At 32.4% G+C, this 22,281-nt stretch overlaps 4 protein-coding genes and 1 long non-coding RNA gene across 5 annotated transcripts; 3 read left to right on the top strand and 2 right to left on the bottom strand.

Annotated features, from left to right (window-relative positions):
• The first annotated feature begins 824 nt into the window (after positions 1-824).
• On the top strand, positions 825-3,012 carry LOC123904192 (isoflavone reductase-like protein). The gene is made up of 4 exons (XM_045953880.1): positions 825-1,172; positions 2,105-2,342; positions 2,434-2,637; positions 2,721-3,012. Exons 1-4 carry the CDS (start codon positions 825-827, stop codon positions 2,885-2,887), a joined length of 957 nt encoding a protein of 318 aa, XP_045809836.1. The 3' UTR covers positions 2,888-3,012.
• A 309-nt stretch (positions 3,013-3,321) lies between these two features.
• LOC123910351 lies at positions 3,322-5,499 on the bottom strand. The gene is made up of 4 exons (XM_045961448.1): positions 5,389-5,499; positions 4,431-4,658; positions 3,725-4,311; positions 3,322-3,533 (listed from the first exon to the last, which is right to left on the bottom strand). Exons 2-3 carry the CDS (start codon positions 4,645-4,647, stop codon positions 3,728-3,730), a joined length of 801 nt encoding a protein of 266 aa, XP_045817404.1. The 5' UTR covers positions 4,648-4,658; positions 5,389-5,499; the 3' UTR covers positions 3,322-3,533; positions 3,725-3,727.
• A 5,768-nt stretch (positions 5,500-11,267) lies between these two features.
• LOC123910352 (isoflavone reductase) lies at positions 11,268-13,577 on the top strand. Its single transcript, XM_045961449.1, has 5 exons — positions 11,268-11,795; positions 11,943-12,077; positions 12,354-12,591; positions 12,798-13,001; positions 13,208-13,577. Exons 1-5 carry the CDS (start codon positions 11,580-11,582, stop codon positions 13,369-13,371), a joined length of 957 nt encoding a protein of 318 aa, XP_045817405.1. The 5' UTR covers positions 11,268-11,579; the 3' UTR covers positions 13,372-13,577.
• A 2,523-nt stretch (positions 13,578-16,100) lies between these two features.
• Positions 16,101-19,454, top strand: LOC123910354. The gene is made up of 8 exons (XM_045961450.1): positions 16,101-17,393; positions 17,597-17,710; positions 17,963-18,140; positions 18,231-18,412; positions 18,728-18,864; positions 18,939-19,034; positions 19,180-19,249; positions 19,344-19,454. The coding sequence occupies exons 1-8, from the start codon at positions 16,101-16,103 to the stop codon at positions 19,452-19,454; spliced, it is 2,181 nt and encodes a 726-aa protein (XP_045817406.1).
• LOC123910355 lies at positions 17,962-19,240 on the bottom strand. The gene is made up of 3 exons (XR_006810193.1): positions 19,185-19,240; positions 18,919-19,069; positions 17,962-18,359 (listed from the first exon to the last, which is right to left on the bottom strand). It is a non-coding gene; the product is annotated as an uncharacterized LOC123910355 (long non-coding RNA).
• Positions 19,455-22,281: the final 2,827 nt, after the last annotated feature.

A 22,281-nucleotide genomic window follows, 5' to 3' on the forward strand; every position in this document is an offset into this window, starting at 1 on the left:
TGTTGACATGTTCTACTTATTCATCATCTTAAAATATGAATTCTCACACACCATTTTTTTTGTTTTGTGCTCATTTGTGGTGTGTGGGTGTTTGCTTTAGCCTTTATCAGACATTTTTGTTGTATTTTAACTTTTTGCATACGTGCTTTGATTGATTATATGATTTGGTAGAGTTTGTTTGAAGTCCCCTGATATTTAATATTTCTTTTTTATTTATTTATTTTATTCTATCTAGAGTGTTGCACAGAGTTTCTTATATACATCTCTCTTACTTAAAAAAAGCATTTACGAGTGTAATATTCAAAATAAATAGAAAATACAAAAATAAAAAGACTTTTCAAAAATTTAAAAAAAAAATACAAAAAGTAAGACTTTTCATTTTCTTTGGTGTTTGATAGAAACATAATGAATTCCTTTTTTGAAAACATCGTATGACTCCCATTTTATTTTTTTTGGTTACAAAGCTAAATGAGAAAGAAAAAAGAAACAGAAAAGGAAAAACTATTCTCTCATGAAGAGAGTCAAGAGGCCAACCGGAGGAGAGGTATGGATTAATAAATCATCATTTGAAGAAGCACTCAGTTTTGTTAGGAAGTCAGCACATTGGTTGCCCTCTCGGAGAGTGTGACACAAAGAGATGGTACCTTGTAACAAAATATCTTTAATATTCTGAATAAGAACAGCATAGACATGCATAAGAAGATGAGGTGTCTTGGATGAGATTTATGCAGGTAAGTGAATCGGTGTAACAAGATAACTCATTGAAACCCAAGTCTTTAGCCAATTTCAATCCATGGAATATAGCGTTGAGCTATGCGAGAAGAATGTCAGTGGAGCCTGAAATGAAACCCGAAGCTCCAGCCAAGTACAAATCGTCGTTGTTCCTGATGAAGCATCTGAAACCAGCTTTAGCTGGCGTCCCCGAACAGCTGCCGTCGGCGTTGAGGATAATTCCCGGAAAATTATTATTATTCCATTTAATAAATCGGTCTGTTGTAGCATTGTTGTCAGTGGAAGGGAAGCTAGCCTTTAGAGTTTCAACCATGTTGTGGATGTTAAAAGAAAGGCGAACAGGAGACCAAGTTTCATTGCTCAAACACATTAAATTTCTATGTCTCCAAATTCACCATATGACAGCTGAGAAACTGCGACTTCAAGGGCTGAAACATATCGTATGACTTCCATTGATAATAGTAATATTTTTTTGAGGCAGATAATAGTAATATAGAATTGACATTTTTTTTTTGACAGAATTAAGAATTGACATTAAATATAGGATAATATGGAATATTTTCAAAGTCGAAAATCATTTTCATTTTGGTACAAAAGTCAAAAATTATTACTACTTTGTACACAAATGTATATATGACACGTTGAAAGGATACATCAATTTGACTTGTAATTTTATTTTTTACAATGGAGCAAGAGAAGATCGAATTTATAACCTACTGCATAGTACCTGCATAGTACCCAAACCAAGTAGCACCGAAATTTATTAACTTTGTATAAACTATTTGATAGATTGGTGAGAGATTATAATGTTGTCTAGATACATCTACTTTACAATTTACTATTTAATTAAGGCTATATTTTTACAACATATACACCACTTTGGTCAATAAATATATTTATTTATTATTAATTTAGTCTCTAACATATTTTATGATAGGATAATATAAGTAAAATTTGACAAATTAAAAAAAAAAATTGAAAACGTTCATAAAGTCTTAGACAAATTTGTTCGTTTACTCTTACAAATAGCAAAACCAATCCCTTTGCTTTACACAGGAAAATCCACAATTAAGTTAATTACAAACTCACAACTTCTTTGATTTTAGTACTTTGAACTTTTGTTTTTTAATTAGTACCATGGCAGTGAAGAGCAAAATCCTAGTCCTAAGAGGAACATGTTACATAGGTTTGGTCTAGTAGTGAGAAATTTGGGTAGTACGTTATAGGTCATGTGTTCGTTTCTCAGCTCATTGTAAACCAAAAAAAAATTGGAATACTTTTAAATGGTTATTAAATTAGTTGTATATATTTTTTAAGGAAAATTTGTTGTATATTTGAATTATCTATATATTGATATTGTTATTGTCATCAGAGGTTTCTGCCATCAGAATTCGGACTTGATCCTGACCATCACCATGCCATTGAGCCGCTAGCTAGTTTTTTAGCGGAAAAAGCACAAATTAGAAGGACAATTGAAGCTGAAGGAATTCCTTATACTTATGTTGTCTCTAATGCCTTTGCCGGATACTTCCTCCCTACATTTGGACAACAAAATGTTACGGCTCCTCCCCGAGATAAAGTGGTCATCCTCGGAGATGGAAATGTAAAAGGTAACATCAAATTTCTTTTATTTTTTTTTTAAAAAAATCCTACAAGTAAAACTAATTGGCTCATGTTGTTCGATTGAAATCATTGTTTCAGAAGTTTATGTCACAGAGGAAGACATTGGAATTTATACCATCAAAGCAGTAGATGACTCAAGAACTTTGAACAAAACTATATACTTTAGGCCTCCTGCCAATGTTTTGACTTTCAACGAGCTTGTCTCCTTATGGGAGAATAAGATTAAGAGCACTCTTGAGAAAATTTATGTTCCAGAGGATCAACTTCTCAAGAGTATTCAAGGTTAGTATCAACACTCCTTATGAAGCACTAGCCACATATATACTATGTCATGTTTATGCCATGAATGTTTTTCTTCTATGCAGAATCTCCTTTCCCTGCAAACTTGATGTTGGCAATAGGTCACTCAATGCTAGTAAAGGGAGATTGTACAAATTTTGAGATTGACTCTACTTTTGGTGTGGAAGTTACTGAACTATATCCTGAGGTCAAATACACCAGTGTCGACACCTATTTGAATGTGTTTGTTTGAAGTGTAGGAAATGCGCTATCAACAAAAAAACTGCTACAACATAGTAATAAAGCCATAACATACTTACTGTTATAATCACTTGTGTTTCTATTATCATCAAAAGAATAATTTCATATATGTTAGTTTGAAATATTTGCAATGTCATGTACTTTGCTTTTCCATGTATTGAATGAAAGTTTCAATAGTAATCATATATTACAATATGTTTATCGTGAAAAGTGTTAGTGAAATTTGCTATATTTCCATGCTTTAAACTACATACTACTATTGTAGAACAGCATACTAATAAGATACCCGTGCATTCGCCCGCTATTAGTATGGTTTTGTCGCGTATTATTTGAGCAGGTTGCACTTCGACAATCAAATTTAGATATATAAACGGAATTGGTACCAAAGTGATAAAGACATAACTTATGCTCCAAAACAAAGTGATTATATAGTACACACCATTAACATAGACATCAAAAACAACAGTTTGAGTACTTAAATGTTCTAAAACGGCAAAATAAAAAACAACATAAGCAACAAAATCCAACTTTAAACTTAAATTGTAAAGATAGTGATAGAGTTGTTGACACTATATTTGATCTTTACCTAGCTCATCAAAAAACTTCTCTATCAAGGTTGGTTGCAGATACCAGCAATCCTATTAAATAAAATGCATGTTAATAACCAATTGAAAGCATATAATTGTGTGCATAATGGAACATATACAAAGATATCAAACATTATAACGACATACCAAGTTTAATTTATCTATATAAGAGCCGTGTTTTGGAGTAAAAGACCAATAAAATAGAATTTTTAATCAAACAAGTCGTTAAAAGCATTACTTACTTGTTAGAGGTTTCCGAAAACCTCTTTGAAGACTGCATTTATAGTACTGGACATTGCTTTATCATCCTTGTCTTGGATTAGAATCTTCAGTCCATTTTTGCTTTTGACACTAGAGAATGCGACTTTTAGCTGATCATGACGTATCACCGATCTAGGTAAATATAAGCCCACATTGTCGAGGGATTGACCTTGAGGTTTGTCCAGTGTCATTGCATATGAGACACTAATTGGGAATTGTCTTCTAACTAGCTTGAAAGGCCATGGTGACCGGGAAGGAGACATTGGTATCCGAGGAATTAATATCATGTTACCAGCATTCTTTCCTGACATGATTTGAGCCTGAAGTACAAATTGACCTAGCCTTGTAACAATTAATCTAGTACCAGTCAAGAAACCCTGAGAAGGGTCTAAATCTCTTAGAAGCGTTATCGGCGTCCCAACCTTGAGAGCGAATCTATGATTTGCTATGTCAGATGCTTTGAGACTGTTTAGAAATTCAGGAGGAATCATGTCAAATTCAATTGCTTGTGCATCATTGATCTCTGACTTATCAATTTTGTCGGCACTATAATACTCCCTTTGTTCACCTTAAAATCACAAAGAAAAATGATAGTTAAAACACACACGATATATTCAAATAGACATGATAATTAATAATTGAATGGTTACATCGTTACATGAACAGAACTGAACTAATTATACATACCTGGAACTAACTTAAGCACATAATCATTTATTTGATCAACAGCCTCAACAGTAGAAGCCAAAATAGCTCTTGATTGCACAAACTGTCCATTTTGGTATCGGGAGAGAAGATTTGGATATGTGCATCGCACAATAGCCTCGATAGGATCGTTAAAATTTGTTATCAGAAGTTCAGGTGGAATATCAACTTCAGCATTACCTTCATTTGGTTTTGACATCTTCCTTTCACCTACATACATTCACTATCCAATTTGTAAATTATTGCAATCATATGTAGTTTGATTATCAGAATTCAGAACCATTAGTGTATAACATGTAAAATCAAAGAATTTTCCTAAGATTACACATTCAAAAGCCAAAAACTTAAAAGGTAAGATACAGATAAATAAGTCCTCCCCTCTCTTTCCCTCCAAAACCCTCCATCCAAACATAGAATTATTAGAATAATTTTTTGGTCACACTCAAAATTTGAATTTTTCATTTTATTTTTTTAATTATTTCATAAATAATAAAAAATTATGTGAACGTGACTATATAGTCACGTGACCATGAAAGTCTTGCTCCATACCCTAAAACTCAATCAAGCACATAAAATGGCAATAAAAATCTCACTCTCTAACCAATTGTTAGTTGGTTGGTTCAGTGGTGATTGACACTAAACTCGGTAGGATTGCCACGGTTCGATCCTCCGCAACTGCAATCGGAGGGGCCGAAACTACTTCATGGCAGAACTGAACCAAACCAAATTAAACCGATGGTAAAAGCAAAAAAAAAAAAACCTCACTATATATGGCTTCCTATCCTAGGAATACACATCCAAAAGCCAAGAATAGACATCCAAAAAATGCACAAAGAAAAGAAAATGCAAGAAAAAAGGACTTTGATCCAATATGAAAAAGAACTCAATCAACTCCATAAAAAAGTTTCAATAAGGAAAAGAATAAGGAGTAAGAATATACCTTGTACGTCACCAATATGAGATTTTAACCTAATAAAAGAGTAACAGATTTACAATGCATTAGTGTGGAAGATGAGTATAAATAATGGAGAAGAGAAAAAAGAAGAAAGAAAGTGTAACCGATGGAAAAAAGAAAATGAAACAGTTACTAGTAACTACTAGTAAGTTTACTTGTTTCTTCGGTCAAGTAGCTTTTGGGCTTTGGGCTTTGTGTTGAAAAGACAGCCCATCTACAGAAACGGGGGTTTCAATGCATAAATTTAGGCTTTTCAGATAAGTAGGTCTGCTTATAGATTACAGCATTGTCATAATTATCTCCGGTAAACGAGCCCTCATAATCCGACGGGAGTTTCCCCAATAAATTCAACTATTGCAAAAGAAGTCTTGCAACTGCCATATAGGGATTGCAACGGGCGTCCATGAGTGCGAGTTTGACACATATTAAATCCACATCCGAAATTATCACTCAAACCCAAATTCAAAGGTTGTTCGGGTGGCAAAACAACACCCACGCCCACACCCATTGGGTTCGGGTTTTTTCCACCCAAACCCAAACCCGCAACACTTTTGAAAATAATTTGCAAATTTAAGAAATTAAATTCCAACATAGATTTTGAATTAAATTACAACTAAAATTAAGGTCTTCCAAGAAAATTTAAACATAGACTTTTAAGAAATTACAACATAAACTTTTAAAAAATTAAATTACAACTAAAATTAAGGTCTTCCAAGGAAATTGAGGGAGACTAAGGGGGGTAATTAGGTAATTATAAAATATTTTGGGTGGGTGTATGTGTTTCGGGTGTGGGTTTGACTGATACCAAACCCACACCCATATTATCGGGTGTCACTCGAATCCAAACCCAGTCAAATCGGGTTTCGCCCGTTGACTTGAGTTTGGGTTCGGGTGGGTCTCTTGGGTTTGAGTTTTTTTGCTATCCCTACTGCCATCCAGAGTAGAACTGAAACAATTTGATGTTAGAATTGACTTTTAAATTAAATTAAACAGTCCAGTAAATCGGATATTGTGGTGGAAAAATAAAAGTTGCAAAAGATATACACCCTCCGTCCCAAAATATAAGCAAAAGTGGGTCAAAGAAACTTGATGTATTTGGTTAAAGATTTGGACCAAATACATCCACTTTTGTTGACCAATTTTTGCTTATATTTTGGGACGGAGGGAGTACCTTAATAGGAAGATACAAAAACACTGCACGTCATTTAGAATGACAGTGATTTTTTCGGTGTATTGTATATGGAAGTTGTTGTTTTCCTCATGTCATCTCTCTACAAAAGTAGACAACAAGCTAGGATCAAAGAATGTGAATCTAGTGTAGAGTATGGACAACCTTGTGGTCTTATTGTCTTAACCGCCAGGGGCGGAGCCCTTCATGGGCTGGACAGGGCCATGACCCGTCCCAGAATTTTTAATTTTTTTTCATAGGTATACTATTTAGCGGCGGTTATAAACCCTGCTAAATAGTGTGTGTAGTTTGTTATATTTTGTTTTTCGGGGGTTTCAAACCATAAAATCCAGTATTCTTTAACAGGTTTGCATTTTGCGGGGGTTTCAAACCCCCGCTATTTTTACGTCCCAGAATTCAAATGATTCAAATATACTTTTTAATTTATTTTTTTAAGCATCCCTTCTAATGTTTTATTGTTTAATAATTTATAGATGTCTTAAAATATGTAATTTATTTTGTAGAAGTATTCAAGTATATTTTTTGGAGAAAAAAGTACTCAAATTTTTATTTAAAATAGAGTTTGTGCATAAAAATTCATGTTTGATCAATCTTTTGTTAAAAAAATTTAAATTTATGTTAAAGAGATGCATATAATATTATAAACATAAATACAAAAACTAATTAAAAAGTATGAAGTTTACACATTTGACATAAAATATATTTCATAATATATTTTTAAAATTTATTTAATAAACATGTTAATGGTCCAACTTTTGACTATTTTTGAGATATCCATACTAGACAGACTCTCAAAATGATATGTCTTTTTTTTAGTAATTTCTTTTGCATATTCGATTTATATTTGTAGCGGCCCGCTCCAATTTTTCGGGCTAGCTCCGCCACTGTTAACCGCTCTATCCCCACTAATCCATCGTACTAAGATTAACACCCAAATTATACCAAATTGGATCATCTCCTTCTCCAATTCTCTACATCTCTATCTCTCTTAAAATCACTCTCTCTTGGTTTGTTTATTGTTTTTTATTGACGAGAGAGATTGAAATTAAAAGAGACATAGAGAGGAAGGAGATAAATGTAGAGAATTGAAGAAGGAGATGATCCAAGTCCAGCAGCTTATTCCCGCAGTCGAATAATCTAATCAAATCACGATTCTGCAAAACAAAAAATATAACATAATCAAAAGAAGAAACTACGAGAAGTCTAAAGGAAAAATTGAAGGCACGATTAACGAGCTAAAATGTGCAATGTCTCAAAAAATAACATGCGAAAAGTCTAAAGGAGAAATTGAAGGTACGATTAATGAGAAATTAAAACGACCCCTACTTTTTTTTACTTAGATAGTGAAGAGATATTAAAATATTGAATAATTATTTTACCAAATTTGTTTCTTTTCTTCTCTACAAAAAAAATAAATTAAGTAAATGTGGACAAGCCATTGAGAATGATGCCACTCTCAATGTTTCTTTGTTACTACTTATACGTTGTTTAAAATTAACATTTTCATTCGATTAATATGAGATCTTATTGTCACTCGATACATTATTATTTTCTCTCAAATTTTCTATGCACTCGTATATTATAAATATTTATTTATTTATGTATATATTAATATCATATTAGAGTAACCTTATTTCTAACTATGAATGAAAGTTAGTAAAAAAAAAAAAAACTATGAATGCAAGTCACTATGTATTAGTCCAATATTGTTCAATCAAAAAATGTACTAGCCCGATAGTGCTTGGCCTTGACTTAGAGGGGATTAGGTGAGGTGTGCAATGACAAGTAGTTTCCACTTCCCTCACTCAAATTATCGTTCTCGACTTCTCGTATTATTATACTCAAATAAAAAAAAAAAAAAAAAAAAAATCAATATAGACTTTTTTAATTAAATGCAAAAGGAAAATATTAAATATAGTAAATATTTAGCTGTTGTCTTGACAAAAAAAATAAAAAATATTTAGTTGTTGTATCAATCAAGCATCGGATAATATGTTTTCTATTAGTCATATGATTTGCGAGACATTTCTATAATCATGATTCATAATGTATGGATTAGTTGAGATTCACTACGTTGTTTGTGGGCCAAATTTTCATTTTATCACCAAAATATTTTTCCTCCTAATTTTTTTTTCCTTTGAAAAGGCTTTTTTGCTCATGCATAAAAAATTTGAAAAATATTTTTTGAACTTTTTCTAATGTAAAATATTATTTTCAACAATAAAAGAAGTTCGAAAAATATATTCCAGATTTTTTAGTAAGGGCAAAAATATATTTTTGGGGAACAAAAGTTTTAGGGTGAAGAAAATTCTTCTTTTATCACATTGTCATAGTTTCTTTTGTTGTGGTCAATTGGGGATGGAGAGGATCCAATTCCAATCTTTTTTCTATATACCGGTACTTTTTAGAAATTTTTTATTCATCTAGGGGCAAAGATAGGAATTAATTAGCTTAGAGGCTAATCTAGATTAAATGTATAACTGGCAAAGAGAAATTAAATTTTAAGAGCTCACAATATATATAAGAAATTATAAGATAAATTTGATATTAATATTGTAAATTTGTATTGTATGGATCACCTTTTTTAAGTCAAATTTTTTGGTCCCTATATTTTCACAATTATTGTAATTTTTGGTTTCAACCCATGTGTTTTGTCATAAAAATTACAATTTTTTCCATAAAAAAGGTGAATTTTAGTCTCAAAAATAAAATTTTGTCATTTAATTCAATTATTGAGACAATAAATCACCCTTTTTACAAAAAAAAAACAGGAAAATTATCCGCCATAATCAAATTTACAACAAATATAAAAATATAGCAAAAAAATTGAATTAAAAAAGGGGAACCATTTTGTGAGTTTATTAAAATAAATGGACCAAAAATAAAATTAAACAAATAATTTACATAAAAACATTTAAAAAATATTGGGTAAATGATCATTTACCCCCTGCAAAATAAGAAAATTTTCGTTTACCCCCTGCACAGATTTTTTTTCTGTTTACCCCCTTGCAAAAAATAGATTCTCTCATTTCGCCCCCTGGGTGTACAGCAGGACAAGTGACTGTGCAAATTTGCTGACGTGGCTTGTACACATGGAAAAAAATCATTTATATTTATTTTTAAATTCCACGTCAGATAATATTTTTTTCAAAAAAAAAAATTAAAAAATTTTTTTCCTACAAAATTTAAAAAATGAATTTTGTTTTTTTTTTCCTTTCAAAATTTTTTAAAAAATTTCCCAGAAATAACTTTTTTTTTCGTACAAAATTATTGAGTATTTTTTCCTAAAATAAAAAACGAATTTTCTTATTTTACTCCAAAAATAAAGATTTATTTTCAAATCTTTTTGAATTAAATAAAACAGAATCTTCGCCGTAATCGTTTGCTTCCACCGTCATGATTGTATTTGTCGTCGTCTTCTTCAATCGCCAAAATCATCTTCTACATCATTATATTGTCTTCTGCTTCTTTATAATTTTCTAGTTTTAGGGCAAATGGTTTTGATAGAAGAGGAAAACACCAATAAAACTTGTTTTTCTATTTTATATTTTTTTTGAAAATCTTTTTCTATTTTTTTTAATTCAAAGAGAATAACAAAAAATAAAGTTTTGTTTTTAAAAAATAAAGATTATGTTTTTTTTAATTCAAAAAGTTTGAAAATAAATCTTTAAAATTTTTATTTCGGAAATAAACTTTATTTCGGAGTAAATCTTTATTTTGGGAGAAAAATAAGAAAATTCATTTTTTTTTTTAATTTTGGGAGGAAATTTTTTTTTGTTGGAAAGTTTTTTAAAATCATTTGTATGAAAAAAAAAATTAGGAATTTTTTAAAAAAATTTTGGGGAAAAAAAACAGATTTTTTTTTTTATTTTATAGGAAAAAAATTATTATTTTTTTTAAAAAAAATATTATCTGACGTGGAATTTAAAAAATAAATATAAATGATTTTTTCCACATGTACAAGCCACGTCAACAGGTTTGCATAGTCACTTGTCCTACTGTACATCCAGGGGGCGAAATGAGGGAATCTATTTTTTGCAAGGGGGTAAACAGGAAAAAAATCTATGCAGGGGGTAAATGAAAATTTGCTTATTTTGCAGGGGGTAAATGATCATTTACCCAAAAATATTTAAGGGGAACATGATCTCTTTTAGTCTTTTTTCTAACTTTACCTTTGATCAGATCTCTATAAAAATTTGAGCATTAATTTATCATATTCTCAACGTCAAACACTCAAACTCCTTCCACCATATTCAATCCCAATTGATTGTAAATTCAATCACTCATATTTTTTTCTCTTCAATTATTTTATATGTATAACTCGGTTCATATTTTATCGGATGTTCTCAAAGGGACTTTGTTTGTATTTTATGGACTGCAACATTTCTTTTCTTAGTTTAATTTTTAATTAAAGGATGAAAAGGGTGAAAAAAGAATATAAATGAATCCTAATAATGTTTTCTATTAGTCATATAATTTGTTGTTGTATCAATCAAGCATCCGATAATGTTTTCACATTATTCTCTTATGTTTTCTTTTACAACCAATTTTTCTTTTTCGTCCTACTTTTGTATTTTTTTATTTATTTTCTTTTTATCTCTCTTGCTCAATAATATGAGTCCAATAGCTGTCAAACTATATAATATAAGCCATCGCAAATAAACCAAAATGGGTTCAAATTAAGGGGCTGCCCCTCACACAAAATGTTTATATATAATATAATATATAGTAAGGTATCAATTTTGACTAACAAGAGCCACCATTATTTCCACAAAAAATTTATACTTTAATTTGGTCACTAAAATTCAAAGAAACTTGAGTAGTAGCTAAGATGAAGTTGGTGGTGGCAAACCAACAAGTCCTATAAATATCAATCAAAGTTATTGCTACTCATCACACACTCACTACTAGTTTGATAAAAAGAAAAACACACTCACACAAACACAAACACTTAGTTAATTTTTTACTATAATTAACTTTTTTACCAATGGCAACAGAAAACAAAATCTTGATCCTTGGACCAACAGGATCTATTGGAAGACACATAGTTTGGGCAAGTGTTAAAGCAGGAAATCCAACATATGCTTTGGTTAGGAACACACCTGGCAATGTTAACAAGCCAACGCTCGTTGAAGCTGCTAATCCTGAAACCAAGGAAGAGCTTATTGCTAATTACCAATCTTTAGGAGTTATTCTTCTTGAAGTAAGTTATAATTTTTAATATAAAAAACTTAAAAATCTAACTGTTACAAACGTGAAACTTAAATAATATATGAATGCGGCTTTTTTTATATATTCTACTACTAATGAACTTGTTCTAATCTATATGTTTATGTGTTTGACTCTGCAGGGTGATATTAATGATCATGAAACTCTTGTTAAGGCAATTAAGCAAGTTGATACTGTGATTTGTGCCACTGGTAGATTACTAATTGAAGATCAAGTCAAGATCATTAAAGCAGTTAAAGAAGCTGGAAATGTTAAGGTGAGAAAATACGTCTCTATGTCAGTAAATAAGCTCAGATAAATAATTGCTTAATATTTTGTTTGATAGTTCAAAGTTACTCTAAAATTGCTTGGAAATAAAAACAAGGGAGGTGAATTTGTTTAAGAACTCAAAAAAATAAGTTTGATTCAAGTTGCTTAGTGTGATCTGATCTCTACTATAATTATAATATTTTTAACATTAATAATTTCTTTGATGGCTGGATTTTTGGGCTAGTTATATTAAATATTGGTTTTCAATTTTTTGTGTCAACAGAGATTTTTCCCATCTGAATTCGGACTAGATGTAGACCGTCACGATGCAGTTGATCCAGTGAAACCAGTTTTCGATGAAAAAGCAAGTATCCGAAGAGTAATTGAAGCTGAAGGAGTTCCTTACACTTACCTTTGTTGCCATGCCTTTACCGGTTTCTTCCTACGTAACTTGGCTCAAGTCAACACCACGGATCCTCCTCGCGACAAAGCTGTCATTCTTGGAGATGGAAATGTGAAAGGTAACAACCTAGTCACAACAATTTTAGCACCTATGATACATTGACATGGACAAAAAATATGATATTGACACTTCGGCACATGCAATCACCACATGTGTCAAACACAAAACACGTCTTCAATCTGAAATATCGGTTTTGACTTAGTATTGAACAAAACACATACAATTCGATCAGTTGTTTCAATATATTTGCCTTACTCATTTCAGGAGCATATGTGACTGAGTCTGATGTGGGAGTTTTTACAATTAGAGCAGCAAATGATCCCAATGCATTGAACAAAGCTGTCCATATAAGACTCCCTAAAAATTATTTGACCCAAAATGAGGTTATTTCTCTATGGGAGAAAAAGATTGGGAAGACTCTTGAGAAAACTTTTGTTACAGAGGAACAAGTTCTTAAGGATATTAAAGGTTAGTTAAATAAACACTTCACAGTAATTATTATGCACTGACAGTGTAAAAAAAATTATACACCGCCAATGTGTTTGCGGTGTAAAATTTTCTGCACTTACAGTGTACCAAAATTAATCTCTGTAGTTAAATTATTATGAGTGATATGTATGTCATGTTACATAATTTTGTAAAATTAATTAACCATGCAATATGCTTTAATGCAGAATCTTCATTCCCTCGTAACTACTTGTTGGCATTGTACCATTCACAACAAATAAGGGGAGATGCAGTTTATGAAATTGATCCTGCCAAAGATATTGAAGCTTCTGAAGCCTACCCTGATGTGCCATACACCACTGCTGATGAATATTTGAATCAATTTGTCTAAGGAATGTGTTTTTTTTCATACCAAAAAAGTTGAATAAGATAATGTCCTTTTTTTTTATAATAGTTTCACACTTTCACTAGCTTTGTACCACATCCAGTGTATGTTACTGGTGTTTGATTTGTCTTGTTCTCATTTCTCAATAATTCATCCCAATTGATGTAATGTTTTGCAAAAATAATAAAATTGTAAGAGGTACCATGTTTGCACATCTTTGTCTTTTTAATCAAACTTTTACATCACTCTTCTATTATTTGTTGGTGTTTCTGCATAAAAAAATAATTTCAACGCACGCCAAAATGGACTCGTACTATGATCAATTCACTATGCTTAAAAAAATAGAAGAATATTCGGTAGATAAGTAGAAATATAATAATGAGTAAAAAAAAGTAGAAATATAATAAAGCTAAAACAAATTGTTCTATTCAATTCATGCTATTATTGTTCAAAAGTTGACTAAAAATGGACAAAGTTACCCAATCCTATTACTTTTTGCTACCCTACCCATTTTCTCAAGCGCACTACGAATTTATCAAAATATCTTTGTCCGCTATTTAGGTAGCGAACACCCCAAAAACACATTACCTTTATAACACCCGCATGCTACTTAAGTAGCGGACGATATTTGTAAAAAAATCTCATTTTTATAACTTCTGCTACTTAATTAGCAGAAGGGTAAAAAGTAATTCTCGTGGAAAAAAAACCTTCCCACAGTTCACCAGCTCAGATCTTGATGCAAAAGGCCCATACAAGGAAAGATGTATGTGTTATAGTGTTTTTCTTTTTACACCCGCCTCTAAGTCTCTCAAACCCCTAATTTTTCATTAATACTCCCTCCGTTTTTTTAGTGTCAATTTAGAATAGTAACACAAAATAAAAAAATTTTATTTTTGTAACATATTTTCTTATCATACCCTAATTTTAATCCACCAATAAATTCATATTTTTTTGCACACACTTTCTCTTTCCAATAAATTTAATATATTATGTACAAAAGAAACACAAAATTGAATATGTTACGTACCAATTTTATTTTAAAAAAAAAAACTTTAATTTTCCAAATACATAGCAATAATTAGTTTTATTAAAAAAGACAAGAGTAATTTACAAATATTACAATTGACAAATTGTATCCTTAAAACACCAAATGAGCAGATAATTAGAAACGCTAAATCTGACGAAACTGAACAATTTTAAAAAAATGGAGGGAGTATGTCGCCCGAATTCTATAACTCAAAGCATTTTTTTATTGTTCAAATTCTAGAATCTGAATTGAGAGTGGTCATAATCTTGCCCTTAAACTGGTGGCTTTTTCTAATCGGTCTCTGTAGAAACGTTGCCTCTTATTTGAAGAATTAGTTAACTTTCTCTTTTCTATAAATAAATGTTATCCTTTATTTTTTTAATCATTTATCCTCCTCTCAATTATTTTTTTGTTGGTTCTTTTCAAAAGTTCAATGGTAAAAATCTGTATAGCCCGTTATAGATCAATCATAAGATTCTCATTGTTGTTTTCCGAAAGTCCTCATTTTTGTAAAAACAAAAAACATATTTAACCCTCTATATTACTACTCTAAAATAGCTCATGACTTTTTCTTTTTTTTTAACCAAAATAGCTCATGACTTAAAAGTAGAGTATTTTCTGCAAGTACCTCTTCTGCTCACCAAACAAATGATAGTCCCACTTCTTCTATGTCTCAATTTAAGAGTAAACATTCAAATTAATCTCTAACATTGTAAAACATTAATCAAATTCACTGTTTTTTGTCGATTCATTATTTTATCTTGATCGATGATACCAAATACATCTCTAATATTATTCATTTAATTTCAAAAAGCATCTCCGATATTATTAACTTAAGATCATTATACAGTAGTCACCATAAATTTCAATTAGAGGAACAAATCTAATTACCATTTTATAATTTAATTTTGAAATATTGATAATATAGAAAATTAATCCCATGAGGTTAGCTCAGTTGGCAGGGGCATCACATTATATATTCAGGATGGTCGGGGTTCAAACTCCGGCCATCCCATTATCCACCTTAAGAGTAGCCACTAGGCTACATGACCCAAATTATATACTCCATCCGGCCTCATATATAAGCAAAACTAGTTTTTTTTAGATACATTGGAAAATGGATGTATTTAGTCTTAAATATAGAATAAATATATCATTTTTTCAATGAATCTAAAAAAGTTACTTTTGCTTATATATACGAGACCGAAAGAAGTATTCCTCAATTTACCATTTTAACATTTAATTCTAGTAGGTAAGACATCCTAAAATCACAATTAATCTAATCCGATCCAAGCTAGTGGTGAATTTATTTTTTTAGTGGTGAATTTAACTAAGCGCTTAATTACAAAAAGACTTTAGCAGTATATAACGTTAATAACCAAGTTGGTTGTTTTCTCAAATGCTGGCAACTGACAAGATTCTTAGAATTTCCCATGTAATCTACACTGTCCGAACCAAAAACAAAAAGGACAAAATATATACTAAAAATGCAGATATATGAATTAGCAAACAGACACATTTTTTTCATCTCCCAACATAGTACATACAACCATTGTTGTCATTATTATAGTCATCAATGCATCTTATTTCGTAACCATCGCACTTTTTCTTTGTCATTGTCACAAACTCACTTTTCTATAGTTACAATATTGTTACTACTTACTACCTCTCAGCTCGGTCTCAAAATCATTCTATTTCGTGAAGGTTAATGGAGAAGACGCGACTAAATAACCTATTTCCTCTAACTCCAAGTTCCACATTCTCGACCAAGAAGGGACGGAGTGGATATGAACCATCAGACACGGAGACAGAGTGGCAAGATACTCCACGCTATGAACGAGGAGGAAGAAATAACGTAACTTTGAGTCCCGAAGAAACAAGAGTTACGTCTGTAAGGAACAAAAGTCCTATGACTCTCCACAAGAGACGCCTTTCAAGGTTTGAATTTGAAGTCCCGTCATCACCTTCAGTAACAGGTTCGGTTCTTAGCCAACCAAGAAGACGACACCACAGCAAGTCGCCCTATAGGCCACGCATAGCGCAGGATGATGGTAATAACGATGATGATTCTTTGTCATATATAACAGGTTTGAATTCACGTAGAAATACAAGTCCTTTGCCAAGACCTGACTTTGGAAGAACAGTGTCTCCTTATAACCGAACTCATGAACAAAGAACACCTTCGAATGAAAACAGAAAAGCAAGTTCGGGATTTCTGGAAGTGGATAGAGTGAGTACAAAACCAAACTACAGGAGAGCAGTGACTGCTCCAAGATTGAGGGACCAAGAACAAACATTGCAAAACACGAGAATGTTGAAACAAAGGGAAAAATCTCCTTTCAAAACAGGTCCAGTTAGAGAAAGAGAAATCAATGAAATGATAGCAGAAGTGAAGCTATCAAAAAATCCTACTGATGATTATTCATCAGCACTAGAAAGTACAGACTCAATTCAAACAGGTGATCTTTTCTTTTCTCGTGAATGCAATGCTTTGCAAGCGAAGAATTCTGCATTGCCTAAAAAAGTTCAACAATACGGGTATTTTAGCCCAAGACCAGTGATTACCGACATAAATCCCATTAGCAACCCCTCTGAAGTTAGGAGTAACCTCAATATGAATATGCCAAGAAATTCATCCAATGTGTTGTTGTCTCGAACAACGAGGGTCACATCAATCAGAAAGGGAAGTGGAACTGGGAAGACTCATACCAATCCTAGTGTAAAAAGTGATGCTAGTGCAAAAACAACTGACAGCATGAGGAAATTCACATCCAACAGAAAAAAGAACCAGAAAGATGCATGGTTTGCTTGTATGATGAGAACAGGAAACTGTAAGATTTCAAGAAAATCACCTGAACGTAAGCCAATTGACGAAGCTTCGTTGATTGAGAGAGCAATAATTGTGGAAAGCATTCCACAATTCTGGGCAGATAAACATCAACCAGCTTCACTAAATGGCTTCATTTGCAACAAACAAGAAGCTCAACTTCTCAAGGAACTAGTATGTTTGCTGTTTTTACCAAATACTCAAATGCAGTTTCTACTCTATCCCTTTATTGTTGTCTTCCCATACTGTTTTGCAAAGTTTTTTCAAATTTAAGGCAAATTTATTCGGTCTTTATTGTTTTTTGCAGTTAAGATATCTTAGCCCTCTTCATGTTTTTAAATGTAAATTATTTTTACTCAGGCTACCTAGTTTTACAGGTATCATCACAGGGCTCTTGTCCTCACATTTTACTTAAAGGACCCTCTAGTTCTGAGAAAGGAGAACTAGCAATGGCTCTTCTTCGAGAAATATATGGTGATGCATGTTCTAATGTATGTTTCCTCTCATTATTTTCCTTCTACATAATAGATATGTTCTATACTTCTTAGCTGACCTTATCAATCCCTTTTGCAGCTATCACATGATTTAAGGCATTTCCCTATTCAGGTAGAGATTTCCTATTCTCCCTATAGGTTTTGGTTTAGTAAAGTTAAAAATAAAAACATTTTATACTATCACTTCAAAAAGTTGCATCTGCAATCCATTGCCAGAAAATTATAGCATTTATTTTTCTACAATGACAGGACAAAAGGACTATGAAAGTATCGGTTCCAATCACGTCCAGCTCTCATCACATGGAGCTCAATGTAAATTCAGAACCAAATGCCAAATATGCTTTGATGGGATTAATCAAAGAAATTAGCAATATATATGCAATTACCCCTGAAGTAAGCAATGCGAATTTCAAATCAGATTATAAAGGTTAGTTGTGGAGATACATGTTTCTCTTTTTAAACAGATTTATCCTTTCATGTGAGCCTGGCTAATCTGGTTGGATTCCCTTGATTTCAGTAATAATTCTTTACGAGGTCGACAAAGCTGTAGAGAACATCCAACACTTGATCAAATGGATCATAGACCGTTATTCAGATATATGCAAATTAGTTCTCTGCTGTGAAGATGATGAAAACATAATTGCACCTGTGAAAACCCGGTTCAAAGTTATCAATGTTGATGCTCCTCAAACTCATGAAGTAAGAATTAAGAAGTTTAGAAACATGAAGTATGCTGACATTTATATGATTTACATTTTGCTATATTTCATTTTGAAGTAAGATTTGCTACAAAAATTGTTAACCTAATTATTTTACTTTCACCTTGTTTATTAACCTAATTATCTTTTGCACAAGAACTTGGTTAGTTGTCATAAATTCCAGGTCGGAAAAGATCAAAACAAAATTCTATTGATATCAAACAATGCATCTTATCTTATATTTCTAATAACTAATTAACTATTGTCACAATAAAAATGAAAATAAACTCACATGAACGAACCCTCAACTTCCCAGATTATTGAGGCTCTTACTCAGATAGCAAATAAAGAGGAAATTGATCTATCCATGAATTTTGCTATGAAGATTGCTACAAAATCTAAGCAGAACCTCAGGGAAGCAATCTTGGCTCTTGAAACATGCAGAGCACACAAGTAAGAATTCCTAACAAGTAAAATATGTATTTTGACATGTCTATAAATACTAACCGGTGCAATATGATTGGCAGCTATCCATTTTCAGAAGAACAACCAATTCCTGTTGGATGGGAGAAGATTGTAATAGAAGTTTCTGTAGAGATCCTAACTGATCCATCATTTTCACGGCAAGAAATTTATCTTCCTATCTTTTAGAACTGGCCTATTTCAAGACTGTTATAATAAGTAGCATAATATTGTAGCTATAGAATTGTCAATATGATTATAGTTTAAGTTTACATTTTAAATTAACTGTTCTTATGGTTTTATCAGCTTACTCTCAATACGAGGGAAATTTCAAATGCTTCTCCTGGATTTTGTCCACCCCAGATTGATCCTCCTGGTAATGAATCAGCAGCTGTTTCCAAAGAAACCATCAAGAATTTATTCAATTTAACCAACAATATTTTCTAATGGAATTTTGTTCAAACATTCAGAAACTTGTGGAGCAGCTCCTAAGAAAAACTGACGCTGGCTTAAAAAGGGAGCTCTACTACTGGCATGCTTATTATGTGAGTAATGACTTCTCCTCCTATAATTTGTCTTAACGTGATGGTAAGCTATAAAAAAAAGCACTTTTTCTAGTAAATTAGTAACCAAATGCTTTATGACTAACAGGACAGAAAACTCCCACCAGGAACAACAGCTTTACTAAAATTAGAAGGTAAGACACACCAACCATATCAATAATTGCTTTTAAACTAACCATGCAGACTAATTAGCTAGAATAACATGAGGATTAATGAAAACAGCTCTTGAAATGTATCCTAATAATGTGCTGCATTTGACACAATATTGACTAATATGCTCTTGTATACAGAATTTGTGGCCAAGTTCATGAGCATTTGCAGAAGAAGCTCAGTCAGTAGGCAATATGTGTAGATTAATTAACATGGATGTCACTATAGAATGTCCTATCATGTGACCGGCAGCGGTAAATAATTCTGTGTAAAAACATAATTCCATATCCCTCTATCAAAAGGAAAGCATTGTAGAAGTGATCAGAAAGAAAAGTACTGAAATCGGTTTCTTCTTCTCATATTGTAAACACTAAACAGTTATCTATATTTTCGCATCACAGGCTAATCAATTAGCTACTTGTTGTGTAGGAAGCATATGTAAGTTGCATATGGCATCTTAATTTGTAAAATGCATGCACAGAATATTTAAGGCTTAAATATGCAAAAGGTCCCTGCACTTACGAGTCATTTGAGTTTTAGTCCCTGCATTTCAAAATCCTTTCATTTTGCCACTGCACTTTCATTTTACTTTAAAAATGGTCCCTGAACCCATTTTTTGTTGAAGTGGCACATTTTTTTATGATGTGTAAATTTTATTTGACTTTTAAAAAATTACTTATTTAAGGGTATTTTGATCGATTCACTACAAAATTAAATAAGTCATCAACTCTAAAGTCAAGTAAACAGTGACAGATCAGCAAAAATGTGTCATTTCAACAAAAAAAAAATGTTTGGGGACCATTTTTAAAGTAAAATGAAAGTGCAGTGGCAAAATGAAATATTTTTAAAATGCAGGGACTAAAACTCAAATGACTCGTAAGTGCAGGGACCTTTTGCATATTTAACCCAATATTTAATATGTTTAATGGAAGTTCTTCAGTAAAAAGAATTCAAATATCAACTTTAAATTCAAATGAGGTGTTAAGAAGACTCTGGACAGAGAAAAAAAGAGCACAAGCTAGTGTTTACTTGAAATTTATCCACTAATAATTAGTTATAACCAAAGAAACATTCAGAAACAGAAAGAGAGAAGGAAATAAACAATAAAAAACATAAAAAATGAAAAGGAAAAAAAAAAACGATCCAATTATAAACGTGTCACCCTCGGCAACTCAAGAAGTTTTGATGGAAGCTGGGTTGTGGGAACATATTGAGCATAAATTGTATACAATAACCGATTTTGTGGACATGTTATTTGAACACATTGAGGAGCTTGACAATCAAAGTATAGTGAAAGTGAGCATGTGCTTATGGGGTCTTTGGTGGAGAAGGAATCAAGAGTGTTGGAATGACATATTACCTTTGTGTGGTTGAAGTGCATATGAGAGCAAAGGAATCGATAGCAGATTGGAAGCATGCACAACATAGAACAACAAACATGTCTACAACAAGTCCAGTTACAACTGACATGGAGTGGAAAAAAACGCTGCCAGGTTCATGGGAATGCAACATTGACGCTGCCAGATTTCTGAACGCTTTTGTTCGAAGACTGGAAGGACAACTCGGATGTGTGTGAGGCTGAAGCTCTATGCTTGCTTGAAGCATTAAAATATGGGTGCAACAATTTGCTGCACAATGCATTCATATTGAAATGGATTGTTTGCAAGTCATTCAAAATTTAAAAGGAAAGGAATGAAATGATATCAAGTTTGGTTATATTATTTGTTGAATATTGCCTTGAAATAATGTAAAAATCAGAAAATCATGTTTTGGTAGTCTCTGCCTGCTCACGCCCAGGCGTGGGAGTTGGCGCCCAGGCGTGAAAAACTGGGCTGAACTCAGGTTGCTCACGCCCAGGCGTGGGAGGCTGCGCCCAGGCGTAGTGTCTGCGGGCCTATATATATATGTTATGCGTTTTCTGACTTTTTTAAGGGGATTTTAGGGTTTCAAAGGCTAACAAAAAGGCTAGGGTTGAGAGATTTGATCTTGGGAAGACTCTAGGGTTAGGGAAACATTCTATCACCTTGGGAAACACTTTCATATTGAATTTCTTGGTCACGGGAAGAAATTCGGGCTTAGGGTAGATTTAGGAAAAACTCTAAATCTTGTAACTCTTGTGGTGAATTTCATTGTAATCAAGGAACAAGTTTGATAGTGGATCGGAGAGCTGCTCTCTCCCCCAGAGTAGGTCACATTGACTGAACTGGGTAAACAATTCTCTTGTGTTCTTTTTTTTTATCGCTTTATCTTTTGATTTGTGATTTTTATTGCCGATCTCATTATTTGATTGCTTAATCGTTATTTGCTCCACACATCAATTATTTTATTGGTGTGATTCAATCCGAATTCACAACAATTGGCGCCCACCGTGGGGCAAAGGATCAAACGATTTAAGTATCATGGGTTCTAAGTGGGACATTGAGAAGTTCACCGGGAGTAACGACTTTGGGTTGTGGAAGGTGAAGGTGAGGGCAATATTAACACAACAGAAGTGTTCAGAAGCATTGTTAGGAATTGCGAACATGCCTAATACTTTCTCAGCAGCAGAGAAGAACGAGATGAATGATAAGGCATTGAGTGCCATTATCTTGTGCCTCGCGGATAATGTGTTGAGAGAAGTAGCAAAGGAGAGGACTGCTGCAGGGATGTGGTCGAAGCTTGATGCATTATATATGACCAAGTCTTTGGCACATAA

This window comes from Trifolium pratense, linkage group LG2 (genome assembly GCF_020283565.1).
Source record: "Trifolium pratense cultivar HEN17-A07 linkage group LG2, ARS_RC_1.1, whole genome shotgun sequence".
NCBI lineage: Eukaryota > Viridiplantae > Streptophyta > Magnoliopsida > Fabales > Fabaceae > Trifolium > Trifolium pratense.